Below are 12943 nucleotides of genomic sequence, written 5' to 3'. Positions count from 1 at the left end.
TAGATGTGCACTTTATCCCCATCCCTATAAATGCTGGCACATATATAATTGGGTTTGATAGTTCAATAATTCATGAAAGGTTATGGCATTTGTTGGTTTATCATGCTCAATATTTTTGCTCTAAATATTCCATTATTTGTTTTTTTAGATTTATTCCTTTACTTTTCTAATCCTTTCTTTATAAACAACAAAAAAGTTTTTTTATGTTATACATTCTTACAAACCACATTGAGAGAGACCATTGTGTAAAAACCTTAATGTATAAATTGTATAATTTGGTAGCTGTATGTCTTAAGACTTGTTTTGGTGTGTTGATACATTCCCAGGCTTCCTCAGTTCAACTAAAAGGCATTGTAATCAGCACCAAGCTATGTTCCAGGCACTAAACTAAATTAGAGAAAGAGAAGAGGAAAAGAGGGAGAGGAAAAAAGGGGGGAGGGACTGTTTCTGATCTATATCTCAGAAAAAGGTAAATTATTGCTTCTCTTAAGAATCTTATACGGGGACTGGGGATGTAGCTCAGAGGTCAAGTGTATGCTCACCATTCAAACCCAGCACCAAACCAACCAACCAAACAAAAATCTCATATACATGAGTTGTTCTCCCACCTTTTATTCTTCTTTTATTGTTGCTTTTACATTTCATTATTATAACTCAGAAGGCCTGAGTAAAGTTTTGAAGATAAGATCCCTGCCCAGGGAAAGCCTAGGACCTCCAGCTTCTTTTAGACCCCATAGAAGCTAAGGTCTGAACAACACAAAAAAAGCACTGCTCTACAAAACATTTAAAAAATCATTTGTATGTGCTGATAGCATAGTTCGATAAGTCTTAGGAACCAGGCATCATGAGACAGTTTTGAAGATGTTTCTTGATTCACTAAGGTGGAATCAGTGGTGCTAAAATTTAAATTCAGGCTATTGCTCCAGACTCAACTGCCTTGTAAGGGAAAATGTGACTCTGGAGTACTGATACAGTTTACATTCTTCATTTTTCATATGCTTGCTGTCAAGCCATTTTTACCCCCAAACTGAGACATGCAGGATGTCATTCAGAGTATGTACTTAGATTCCCTTACTATTAAGACTTAACCTGCCCTAAAAATATCTTACAGTTTCAACTGTACATAGTAGTGAAGAGGGCTCACTGATCTACATAGGCCAGTAGTTCTCAACGTGTGGCCCCTGGATGGGCAATGTCAGCACTGTCTGGGAACTTGTTACAAATGCAAATCCTAGGTCCATTCTAGACTTGGGAAATCAGAAATTGTGTGGGTATAGGCCAGAAATCTGTGTCTTCACATGCCTTCCATATGATTCTGATGTACTCTAAAGACTGAGAAAAGCTGCTCTAGGCAAACACTCAAGGCACTGGCTATAGTTGCCTCTTTTAAAAGTCCAAATTCACAGATGACCCAAAGGCAATCTACTTTTGCTCCTAAAACCTCCTGACTGGTGCTAATGGCAAATGCTTGGCACTCACTCAATTGCAAGCTCTATCTTCTCTTGCCCTCTTAACAGTATTTGACTTCTGAGGAAGACAAGTGATGCTAAAACCTTAAATTCCAAGGAAGCTGCATAAACAGCTGTTGTTCAGTCATAATTCTAAGAGTGAGCATTAAAATCCAGCTCATGAATTATTTTCCAAATATTTAGATGTGGCTTAAAAAGTTATGAAGATTTAACTTTGTAGATAAAATGTAAGTAACTTATTTCTTTTAAATTTGGGGCTTCAACTTTGGAATTTCACAGTGTGCTAAAACAACCGATTTCTCAGAGTTCTTTGTTTCTACAAGATAAACATTATTAATTTATTTATAAAAGTATTAAAATGTCTAAATTCAAGTTTTATTGCTAACTTACAAAGATTTTTCTATGTATCAAATGTAACTGCTACTAAACTTAATTTAATATTTACTCTATAACCAAATGGAATATATTTAAAATATATTGAATATTTTATATTGTTATATCCTGACAAAATTACAGTATATTGTAATGTACTAATATTTCTGTAATTATAGCTAAAATATTATTTTATTGTATTGTTAGAATAAAACTGAAAAAATTGTATTTGGCATTTGTTTTTTCAAAATAAAAATAATTTTAGATTGTAAAATTAGATGTGCTCTGTGAAAACAATAGGCAATACAGAAATTATGATGAAGAAGAATATAAAGACCATTATGATCTAATCCTCATCCCAACCCAAGATAACTGTCAAATTAAGGTACATCACCCCTGCTGAATTTTTTCCTATCTATATAATTTTTAAACAAAAATTAGTTAGAAGCATGCTTTATTAGTAGTTTTTTTTTTTTTTTTCCAATTTTGAAGGTTGAACTCAAGGCCTTAGACAAATGCTCTACCACTGAGCCACATCCCCAACCCTCATTTTTTTTTTTAACTTAATACATTGTGGACAGATCTTTATATCAGTAGATAAGTACTAATCATTTATATCATGGTACATCATGTGGATATACAACATAAGTCAATAATCCTCAACTTATGGAGACTTAGTTTCATTATAGACATATCATGTCATTCTACATTTGTCCAATCATTCCCTCAGTATAAATCGCAAAAAAAGAAAATTAAATGTCAGCCCTTTTTATATTAGTGGCTTATTTATTTATTTTTAATTTTTATATGTTCTTTTTAGATATATGTGACAAGAGTGCATTTTGACATATTATACATACATGGAATATAATTTCGCATTCTTGAGGTTGTACATGATGTGGAATTACACTGGTCATGTATTCATATACGAACACAGGAAAGTTATGTCCAATTCATTCTACTCCACAATGTTAGGTCTTTTGTAGATGTAAAAAAAAGGCTCTGTAAAAAGGTTAGCCCTTTTATTTTTAATTTATTTATTTTTTGTACTGGGGATTGAACCCAGGGGTGCTTTAATACTGAACTATATCCCCAGCCCTTCTGCCCTTTTTATTTATTTTTATTTTATTATTATTATTATTTTTAGAGAGAGAGAGAGAGAATTTTAATATTTATTTTTTAGTTTTCGGCGGACACAACATCTTTGTTTGTATGTGGTGCTGAGGATCAAACACGGGCTGCACGCATGCCAGGTGAGTGCACTACCACTTGAGCCACATCCCCAACTCCCCTGCCCTTTTTATTTTGAGACAAGGTGTCACTAAGTTGCTTAGGGCCTTCCTAACTTGCTGAAGTTGTCCTCAAAGTGTTCTTTTACATCTTTGCATATTGTTTAATTTACATTTTCCATGTTATCACTAAGGCTAAACATGTCATTTTAATAGAGTGAGTGCTTATTAAAAATTTTCTGTGAAAGCCTTAATCATATCTTCGCTCATTTTTCTATTGAAGCTTTTAAGGGATTTTATAAGCCAGTAATTTTGAAAAGCATATAGATTATAGAAATTATGGGTCATATATTTTGATAAATGGTAATGGATATTCCTCATCCAGGAAAACAATTCATAAAATTTCATATGTAGAGATTTGGGAAAAAAAATTGAAATCTCAGAAAAAGGAACTTTCAGGCTGTATTAAATGACAATAAAGATACAACCAAGGAATGAAATGGAATGAAGGGATCCTGGGTAATAATTTTTACAAGACAAAAAAAAATAGTTGAACAAATAAATATCTTAGAAATACTCTCAGTTGTAAGCTAAAAATATGATTTGAAAATTCTTTGGTTAAAAAATGTACAAAAACATTTTAATAAACTCACTTTTTACGGCTGGTAAGTAGAATCAACCTGGTGATCAAGCACATTATCTTTCTCTCTAGTATAAGCCTGTTTGGAAAGGAAAATCAGATCAATCTCTAATGGCAAACTATTATAATAGCAAACTATTAGCGGGGCACTTTCAAAACATTAAAAGTAAGTGCCTCCTCTGGTTCGTGCTATAGGTACTGGAAATTAACAGATAAGCAAACACAGAGGAAGAAGTAATTAATCTTTCATAACCAGGCTAAATATAAACATTCAGATAAATATGTTCCTTCCTCCCCTTTTATTGACTCTATGATTTTTATAAACATGTTGCCATTGCTCCAACTCTTTTTAGAACTACTGCTTTGGAATTATCTTCAATTCCAATTTATGAGCTGAACAAGGAAATATGTCTCATTACTTTATATCTGAGATCTACAACATGCTCAATATGTTTCTATTTTATGGTAAGAGAAAACAAAGACATATCCATGGACAATTATAATACTGGGCAGAATATGTAAGTGCTAGAAGAGACGACAAATAGTGATTCAGGACGTGGAAACTGCAGCAAATAATTCCTAAAAAAGGGGACACTTTAGGTAATCCTTTAAGGGATGTTAGGATTCTAAGAAGCAGAAGATAATCAGAAGTCAGTTGGCATTCCAAGTGGCAGGAAGAGAATGGATAGCAATAAATGGTTATGAAATAATGAAACAATCTCAGGGAATAATAGTGGTTAAGAACAATATAATATCTGCACACATGTAAATAGAGAGGCACAATAGAGTAAGTCTACGACGTTAGATAGGGCTTAGAATACCAGGTTGAACTTTACTTCATTGATTGGTACTGAAGATTTGGTGAAGATTTTGAGAAAATGAGTGGAATTATTATATAATCTGGAATTAATAATCTGGAAGGTCCAATATGTAGTATATGCTCCTCAATTTATGATGGGGTTATGTCCTGATAAACCTACAGGAAGTTGAAAATACCATTAAATCGAAAATGCATTCAATGCATCCAACCTAGTAAACATGATAGCTTAACCTAGCCTGTCTAATATGCTCAGAACACTTGCATTAGCCTATACTTGAGCAAAATCATCTAAAACAAAGCCTATTTTATAATAAGTATTGGAAATCTCATGTGGTTTATTGCCGAATCTACTGCAAGCACAAACCAGAAAGATATTTTCTAATTGCTAGCCTGGAAAAGATCAAACTCTGAAATTCAAGGAATGGTTTATTACTGAATGCATTTTGCGTTCATACCATCATAAAGCTAAAAAAAATCATAAACTGAACTATCATAAGTTGAGGACTTTATATATACGGTGCTTGTCAGGCTATCTCATACTTTCAAGTTTTTTAAAAATTACTGGATTACTGTTAATAGACTTTTGAACTTGTATACAACTATAAATCAAAAATTTCTTTCAAACTGGGACTTCAAATATGAGATGTCACAATTTATAAAACTAGGTTCCTTGTTGACTCGATGTCTAGGTAGAATTAGAAAAAGACTGAAGATGTGTAGGCTAGTAAAAAGAGTAAAAACCTAGATGATGGTTAATGGCCTACCAGTAAGAACAGATAAAGCATATAATTGGCATTGAAGAGAGAATGATCTAAAGCATGGGTTAGGTATTAGACAAGATTCTTCAGAAAAACAAGACCAATAGGGTGGAAACAGGCAGACAGATTAGATAGATAGATAGATAGATAGATGAGAAGAAACTCATTGTGGGAAATGGCTTATGTGATTTGGAGGTCTAGAAGTCCCATCTGCAAGACAACCATGGTTGAGTCCAAGTCCAAAAGTCTGAGAACCAGGGTTGCTGATGTGTGGAATGCTCAGTCCAAGGACAAAGGCCTGAGAAACTGGGGTCTACTGGTATAAGTCCTGAAGTACAAAGACCAGAGAATCCAGAATTCCAATGTTCCAGGGCTAGTGAAGATGGGTATCCCAGCTTTGTGTGTGTGTGTGTGTGTGTGTGTGTGTGTGTGTGTGTGAGAGAGAGAGAGAGAGAGAGAGAGAGAGAGATGGGGATGGGGAGCAGGGGTGTTCTACTATTCCAGCCTTCAGTAGGGTGGGGAGTACCCATTATATTGGGTGAGGGTGATCTTGTTTATTCAGTCCTTATGCCCTCAGAGGCATACCTGGAACGTTATGCCAGTTATCTGGGTATTCTTTAATCCAATGAAGTTGACACTACAAATTAATTGTCATAACTAACTTAGGAGACAGTAAAAGATAACTTCAGTATTTTGAACTTTATTGACTAGAAAAATAAATCTTGCCATGATGAGGGGGAAAAAGGAATTGAAAAAGTATCTGGATGGAGAAGAGGGAAAAACATTTAGTTTGAAACCCTGTTGAGAACAAAGCTTCAGTAAACACTAAGGCATCAGGATGAGATGAAATGGATGTACTAATTTAGATTTATATACTATGAGGTTGCAAAGACAGTCAATGATGGAATAAATCATAAACAGAAATATCCACATTAATGAGGGAAGAGAAGAAAGACCCAACATGAAGCTGTATCACACAAAAAGAGAGTGTACAGTTTCTAAGCACAGGAGAGAAAATGCAACCCTCCACCCATCCTTAAGAGAATCTACTACCAGAAAGTGTTAGGTACTTTGACATTTTACAACACTCTCATTTAATTTAGCAGAATCGTATTATGTCAGAAGATAAACAATGATCAGTGTTATGGGAGAAGACACTAGGTTTTATAACTCTATCACAATCTTCATTTGAAAGTTATTCAAAAACATTTTTTCTTTGCGGGGAAGCAGGAACAAAAACCAAACTGTAAGTATTGAAGAAGTGGAAAGGTTAATGGAAGTAGTAGGACTCTCATTTAAGGTTTTGATCACAGTTTGCCCAGCTTCTCTACCTTCCCCCAAGATGCTGACTTGGACTGACTCATCATTATTATTGAATCTATTCTTTAAAAAAAAAAAAATGGTTTGCCACTACAGGGTAGCAGAATATAACATTTTGGCATAAAGATTATTTTGAGTCAAAGGCACTTGAGAAAACAGCAGATGCAAACAAGCACTCTGACCTTCTTCTCTCTTCCTGAAACCAAGAGATAAAACTCCCACATGAAGGGTGACTTCCTTGTACTGGGAAGAAAGACATCTTTATCGTCAGAGTCAGGGCGTCAAGGCTGAGAAAATGAGTACAAACCAACCTTGTTAAACTAGCTGTTATCTGCCCAGTCAGTTCTCCACAGTCAGCTGCCCTGGCCCACACTCTTTTTGTCTTCTCACATTTTCACAATTTACTATTCTTTGTTTGACCCAGTATATAAGATTTGGACCATAACTGCTTCCTTGGGTTTTCATTTTTCTAGTGACAACTCCCAGTAAAAATTACTAAACAAAATCTGTATGCTTTCTTTCTCTTATCTGTTTTTTGTCAATTTGATTATTAGGCCCAGCTGAGACGCAAAGAGGAAATTTAACCTTCCTTATACCAATATTAAGATGGGGCCCAAGAACACAATTTGGAAAGCTTCCCAAATTATTTTAAAGACTGGTAACCTCTCTGATTCTAGAAAAGTACATCACTCATGTGTAAACAGTATTCCCACGGTAATTTCAGGGCAAGGATGAGGGACTTGGTTCCACAACCCCCACAGATAGATAAATCCGTAGATGGTCCAGTCCTTTATAAAATGGTATAGCTTTTGCATATAACCTACCCGCATCCTTCCATATACTTTAAATAAGTATTAGACTATGTATAATACCTAATACGATGTAAACAGTTGTCAAAGTCTACTGTTTAGGCAGACTTACAAGGCCGTGGGGAGTCTGTACATGTTTAATGCAGATATACATGTTTTCCATCTAAGGTTGGTTAAATCCAAAGATAAACAGCCATAAATGCGGAGGACCGTCCCGTTCTTCACTATCGAGGCCTACACAGTGTTTCTTGGCTTGGCGTCACTTTGTCCTTAGGTTAGTGAGCACCATTCTCGGTATGCAGCTCTGGACCCCAAAGTTCCAGAAGGAAGTGTTAGAAATTAGGTGGGAGAGAGCTCCCAGGAAGCTAAACAATGCTGCGAACCACCATGAGACCTAACTGAACTTCCCCCTTCCCAGGGTCCTTCGCTGGAGGGCTTAGAGAGTAATCAAAACCAAAGTGCTTAAGAATCATTCCCAGAGTTGTTTAAACATGCAGACTCTTGGGCTTCGCACCAAAGACATTTTGACGCAGGTGGTCTGAAAAGCTGTTATCTTAACCGGATTCCAAAGGTTTACCTTGTAAACTAAGATCACGCACGCTAATTAGCACTAACCGTGGATCAAATTTAAGTACCTCCAACGTTACTTGAGGTCGGCGTATTTTGCCCACAACAAAGATGTCTCTCTATCGCCGTCCTGCAGGTCCCCACTCCTGTGCGTGAGCTGTACGTCCGCCCTTTCCCGCATCACATGACCAGAAACCTGCTTCCTCTACGGCTCCTGAAAGGGGCCAGTCCTGGCCGTTCTCGCGTCTCTGCTGGCCCGCTGAGGGCCGCTTGGCCGGTGCCTTGCCCCAGCGCCTCAGTGCGCTCGGCCAACGGCCTCTGAGACCGCTCACCCGAGCGCCCCGGGAGCCGGCGGGCGGCGGCCCTCTCTGGGACTCTCCAGCGGGCCCAGGGGTGAGTGCTGAAGTCTTCCCGATCTGGGACTCCCACCGGAGCCGTCCTCCGGGCCTAGCGCTGCGGCAGTGACCCTCCGGTCGACCGAGAGCCCGCGATGGCCCAACCCGCCTGAGGTGTCGCCCCGGCCGCAGTCAAGTCCCCAGGCCTTTCCTCCTCAGCATCTTGTCGCCCTCGGGTTCCGAGGAGCGGAGGAGAGCGTGGCGGCTGAGCGGCGGGTCCTGCCGCTGTCGGGCCCGCCTCCTGGCCTTCCCAGTCAGCGCCCCGGTGTGTGCAGAAGTTCGGATTTAACTGCATGGAACCTGAGCGGGCTTGGGAAGCCGGGGAGAGGCTTGCGAGCCCGGTTTGACCTTGAGCCCGCGGTGTTTAAAGTGGCTTTTTGTTGGGTTTTGTGGAAAATACTGTTCGGAAAGAAGGGCCGGTTGGAAGCCCAGGCAGTGGCGTCCGCGGGTGGCCGTGCGTCCCTGGGAAGGCCCTGCGGCTCTGTGAGCATCCTTGCTCCGGGGCGGGGATGCCGGCGTTGCGCCTCGCAGGCCCCCGGGAGCGCAGAAGCAGGGGCTGCTGGAGAAGGTCCTTCCTGCAGGAGTCCCCCTTCTGGGGCAAAAGAAAACCCCCAACTAGGCAGAGGGAAGAGCGCTCGTTCTAAAGTGGTGGTGTCCTTTTATTGCAGAAGATGAACAAAGCTTATGCCAAATATCGAACCAGTTAGTGATTGGGAATGTTTTCTCTCCCTGGGAGGAAGACATTTCTGCATCAATCCTCTTGGCTAATGAAATCCCACAAGAAAAACCCTTAGGGAAATTAGGACGATTTAAATTGCACTTAGTACTTAGTCTGTCCGTGCAATTAAATTGGGGGAACCTGCCATCTTTTTGGTTTCCGAGTCTTGTGGATTCATAGGCTGTTTTTCTTTCCAAAGGAAGTTGTGTGTTGTCTCCCTGTCTGATAGGGCTATCTCATCTTAGAATTACGCTACTTTCCCTTCTGGTGTTGAAATTTTCTGTGCCTAATAGATCTTTCTCAAAGTGTTCTGTGACTTTTCTTTAAAAAATGAAGTTAACCCTGGATCTCAACAATTTTTTTTTTTCTGATACACCATAATTGCTTAGAAAGAGAACCCAAACAGGGTGACCTAGATAAAAACCTTGAACCAAGTCCACACAATATCTGTTAAAGAATTGGTTTGGGGTTTTTGTTTGTTTGTTAATTGTAGAATTATATAAATTTCTACTGCCACAATTAACTCAAGTTGTTTCTGTGACTTTCTAAACTTTATGGTGTCCAGTGTTCTGATTAGAAACTGAGAAATTGGGCTTGAATCATTATGTCTCCAAATTGGTACATTTTTCTACCAGTGGTTTATAACTTGACTCTAGATGCTAATATAGATGAGGGTTTGTTTTAATAGTTATATTTTTGTTACATGTATTTATGTGTGTACATAAAGTCTGTGGTTTAAGGTAGATATCTAAACCTTTCTTTAAATATTTTTAAGTCAAGTTGAAGAAATTAAGTGCAGCCAAAAGTAAATCTACTGTGTGAATACAGGGGGCAGGGGACATGAAGTTTGAAATTATCTTTGATTCTGAGGGAGATTTTGTTTCATTAGCTATATTAGAATCATGTGCTTGTTGCCTAGTAGATGCTAAGTGACAAAACTTCTGGAATTAATATATTAACCCCAAATGAGAAGTTTATTTATTGCTAAAAGATTTTGCTCAAAGTGCCCTGTCCAATGAGGGAGAAAAATAATCAAATTCTTATCTGTTTTATTTAAGCAGAAAACACAGTGATTGAGACAGCAATATTAAATCTTAGTGCAAAAGTTTTATTTGCTTTTAAATTTAAGTAGTTCAAGTACAGAAGATTTTGGATTTCTCCAGAAGTTGTTTTTTCACTATCTACCTATGTGTTTGTTCTAAGTCCATGATTCTTTACAAACTCAGAGATTCTCATAAGAAATGATGCTACTGTGGAATGAAATGTTGAGACCCTTGAGATGTTCTAGTGCAAAGTTAATAAGAAGACTGAAATGCAGTGAAGAGAATGTGGAGACCAGCACATTTCAAAGAAATGATGTGTTTCTAACAATTGATGTCCATTGTTTATTATTATAAAAATTCAATTTATAATATCCCAAAGCTGATATTGTTTTGGGATATGTCTTTTCAGTGTTATTTCTGAATATAAGCTTTCACTATGCTTCAGATAGACTTTAAGAATTTGAAGAGTATCTCATCTAGAACAATGCACCAAACTAGTAGAGGTTGCCTTTGGAGACCTGAGTGGTTGAAGACAAGATTTATTGGAACACTTTATTTTCTCCATATGTTCTTATGTACATTGCCATGTACATTTATTACTGATTCCATTTTAAAAACATTTTAAGTGAATGGAAATTTATTTCTTATGCACATATAAATATACGTATAATATTATTAATTTAAATATATTTTCTCTGTCATATTTTTCTAACTACAAATAAGAAACAATGATAGAGATGTCTTACTTGAAGAATAATCATAGGGTACTGCCTGTGGGACTAAAATTGGTGGTAAGCTTATTTTTTTTTTCTTTATTTGTTTGAGGAGGATACTGGAGAGTGAATCCAGGGGCGCTTAACTACTGAGGCACATCCCCAGCCCTTTTTTGTATTTTACTTAGAGACAGGGTCTCACTGAGTTACTTAGTGCCTTGCTAAGTTGCTGAGACTGGCTTTGAACTCAAGATCCTCCTGCCACAGCCTCCTGAGCCTCAGGGATTACAGGAGTGCACCACCATGCCTGGCTCTTTCTTTATTCTTTTATTCATTTCTTAGTCTAAAGTTGTATATCTTTATGACTTTTGTCATTTGGAGAATTTCCAGTTGGAAATTGGAATTTCCAATTAATATTATTATCCTCTAGTTTCTCAATTAACTCCTGTTTTTCTTTCCCAGGAACAAAAGTGGCTCTAACTCCAGCACGTGCACAGTGAAGCAAGTTGAAGGATTTAATATGAAGCACAGAAGCAGATAGTGCCAAACAGCAAGCAGTAGTTGGTACACATTTGTGAGTAAAATTTTCTCTTTGGCTTATTTTCTTAGCTTGAAACTCTGTATGCCCAATCCTTAGAATTTAGACATTTTGGTAAAGAACAAAAGAAGCTTAGTTAGCATTCATAATGAAACCAGTTGTCAAGGCTCAGCACACTAAGCAACTTCTGAGAACTCTCTTGAGTGTCTCAATTAGATGGAATTTAAGATGTAGAGTACATCTGTGATATGGAGTTTAAGAAATATCCCAGCTATGGTGATATGGTGAAGACATTTATACTGTCTTTAATTGCTTATTGATCTGGGCTTATATAATATCATTTACTAAAAGCTTAGTGTAATTTGGTTTTTGAAATTTATATGCCTTTAAGAAAGCCATTACATACATATACATCAAATTTTAGGCTACCTATAATACATTTATTATTATCCTTTGCATTCTCTTTATGATTTCTTCATTTGTGTTTTGTCTAAAAAATTAAAGGTTTTTTTCTCCTTTGGAATATAATGATTAAAGGAGCTTTATAGCAGTGTTGATTTTTTTTTTCTAATTTAACACCAAATCTGTATCATCAGGACAGTTTTTCTTTATCTTGCTTGCAAAATTGCAACATAATGTCTATGCTTAAAAGAATGATAAAATTTATTATAATTTTTGAAATACAGAATAACTCTTGAAGAAAGATTTCAAAAGTGATTTCTTAGCTCTATTCCAAGTCATTTTCAAGTCCAAAAGTAATGTTGAGTATATATTCACTTTTATTCATAGTTTTCTTATGAAATGAATTGTCAAAATACTGATTTTTATTCTTTCTTTTTTACAGCTGGAAAAGCAGTGTCCGTGTTGTTATGTACACCTCCAAAAAAAAGTTCAGATCTGTAGGGGAATTGTTGTGTAAAGTAAACTGAACTACAGGGTAGCAGTATTTTAATAGCTATTGTAGACGTGTATTTACTGTATTAAAATGAGTAAAAGATCAAGCAGTGACACACCACTAGGAAGGTCAGTGAAATTTTTTTTCAGTTGAGTTAGTATTAAAGTTTGAAAGACAGTGGCTTAAAAGCTGTTTGCCATAGGCTAATCATGCACTTTTATGCTTTTATCAGCTTTTTGTACGTTAGGACAATATTCTCTCTCTTGCATTTCCCTGGAATCATGTATCCTTCTCTGATTTAGAAGGCTAAGTAATGCATTTGTACTGTCTTTTCCCAAAAGATATTTGATGCTTTTGAAGAATACACATATAAATAGCCAGGCATGCTGGCTCACACCTGTAATCTCAGTGACTTGGGAGGTCAAGGCAGGAAGATTGCAAGTTGAAGCCAGCTTCAGCAATTTAGGAAGGCCTGAAGCAACTTAGTGAGTCTCTGTCTCCAAAAAAAAAAAAAAAAAAGGGTTGGGAATGTGGCTCACTGATTTAGTGCCCCTGGGTTCAATCCCAGTACTCAAACAAACAAATATAAAAATAAATAATGCGATTCTTTTAATCCCTCAAAAAAATGAATGTGTACTTTAAGGGTTTATTAATATT

At 37.0% G+C, this 12943-nt stretch overlaps 1 protein-coding gene across 10 annotated transcripts in view; it reads left to right on the top strand.

The window, feature by feature from the left end:
* Positions 1 to 8209: 8209 nt before the first annotated feature.
* Positions 8210 to 12943, top strand: part of Mff (mitochondrial fission factor) — a 31105-nt gene continuing 26371 nt past the window's right edge. For 4 of the 10 annotated variants that reach the window (XM_027941737.2, XM_027941735.2, XM_027941733.3 and 1 more), the window contains exons 1-3: positions 8210 to 8377; positions 11316 to 11427; positions 12236 to 12414. In XM_027941737.2, the coding sequence (XP_027797538.1) occupies positions 12377 to 12414 (38 nt within the window). In that variant the 5' untranslated portion in view covers positions 8210 to 8377; positions 11316 to 11427; positions 12236 to 12376. The remainder of the gene's footprint in view (positions 8378 to 11315; positions 11428 to 12235; positions 12415 to 12943) is intronic. The other 6 variants (XM_071619585.1, XM_027941740.2, XM_027941738.2 and 3 more) reach the window with 3 other exon arrangements.

The sequence above is a fragment of the Marmota flaviventris genome, chromosome 11 (assembly GCF_047511675.1).
Source record: "Marmota flaviventris isolate mMarFla1 chromosome 11, mMarFla1.hap1, whole genome shotgun sequence".
Classification (NCBI taxonomy): domain Eukaryota; kingdom Metazoa; phylum Chordata; class Mammalia; order Rodentia; family Sciuridae; genus Marmota; species Marmota flaviventris.
The sequence above is the reverse complement of the archived record's forward strand: the minus strand, read 5'-3'. Positions and strand labels throughout refer to the sequence as shown.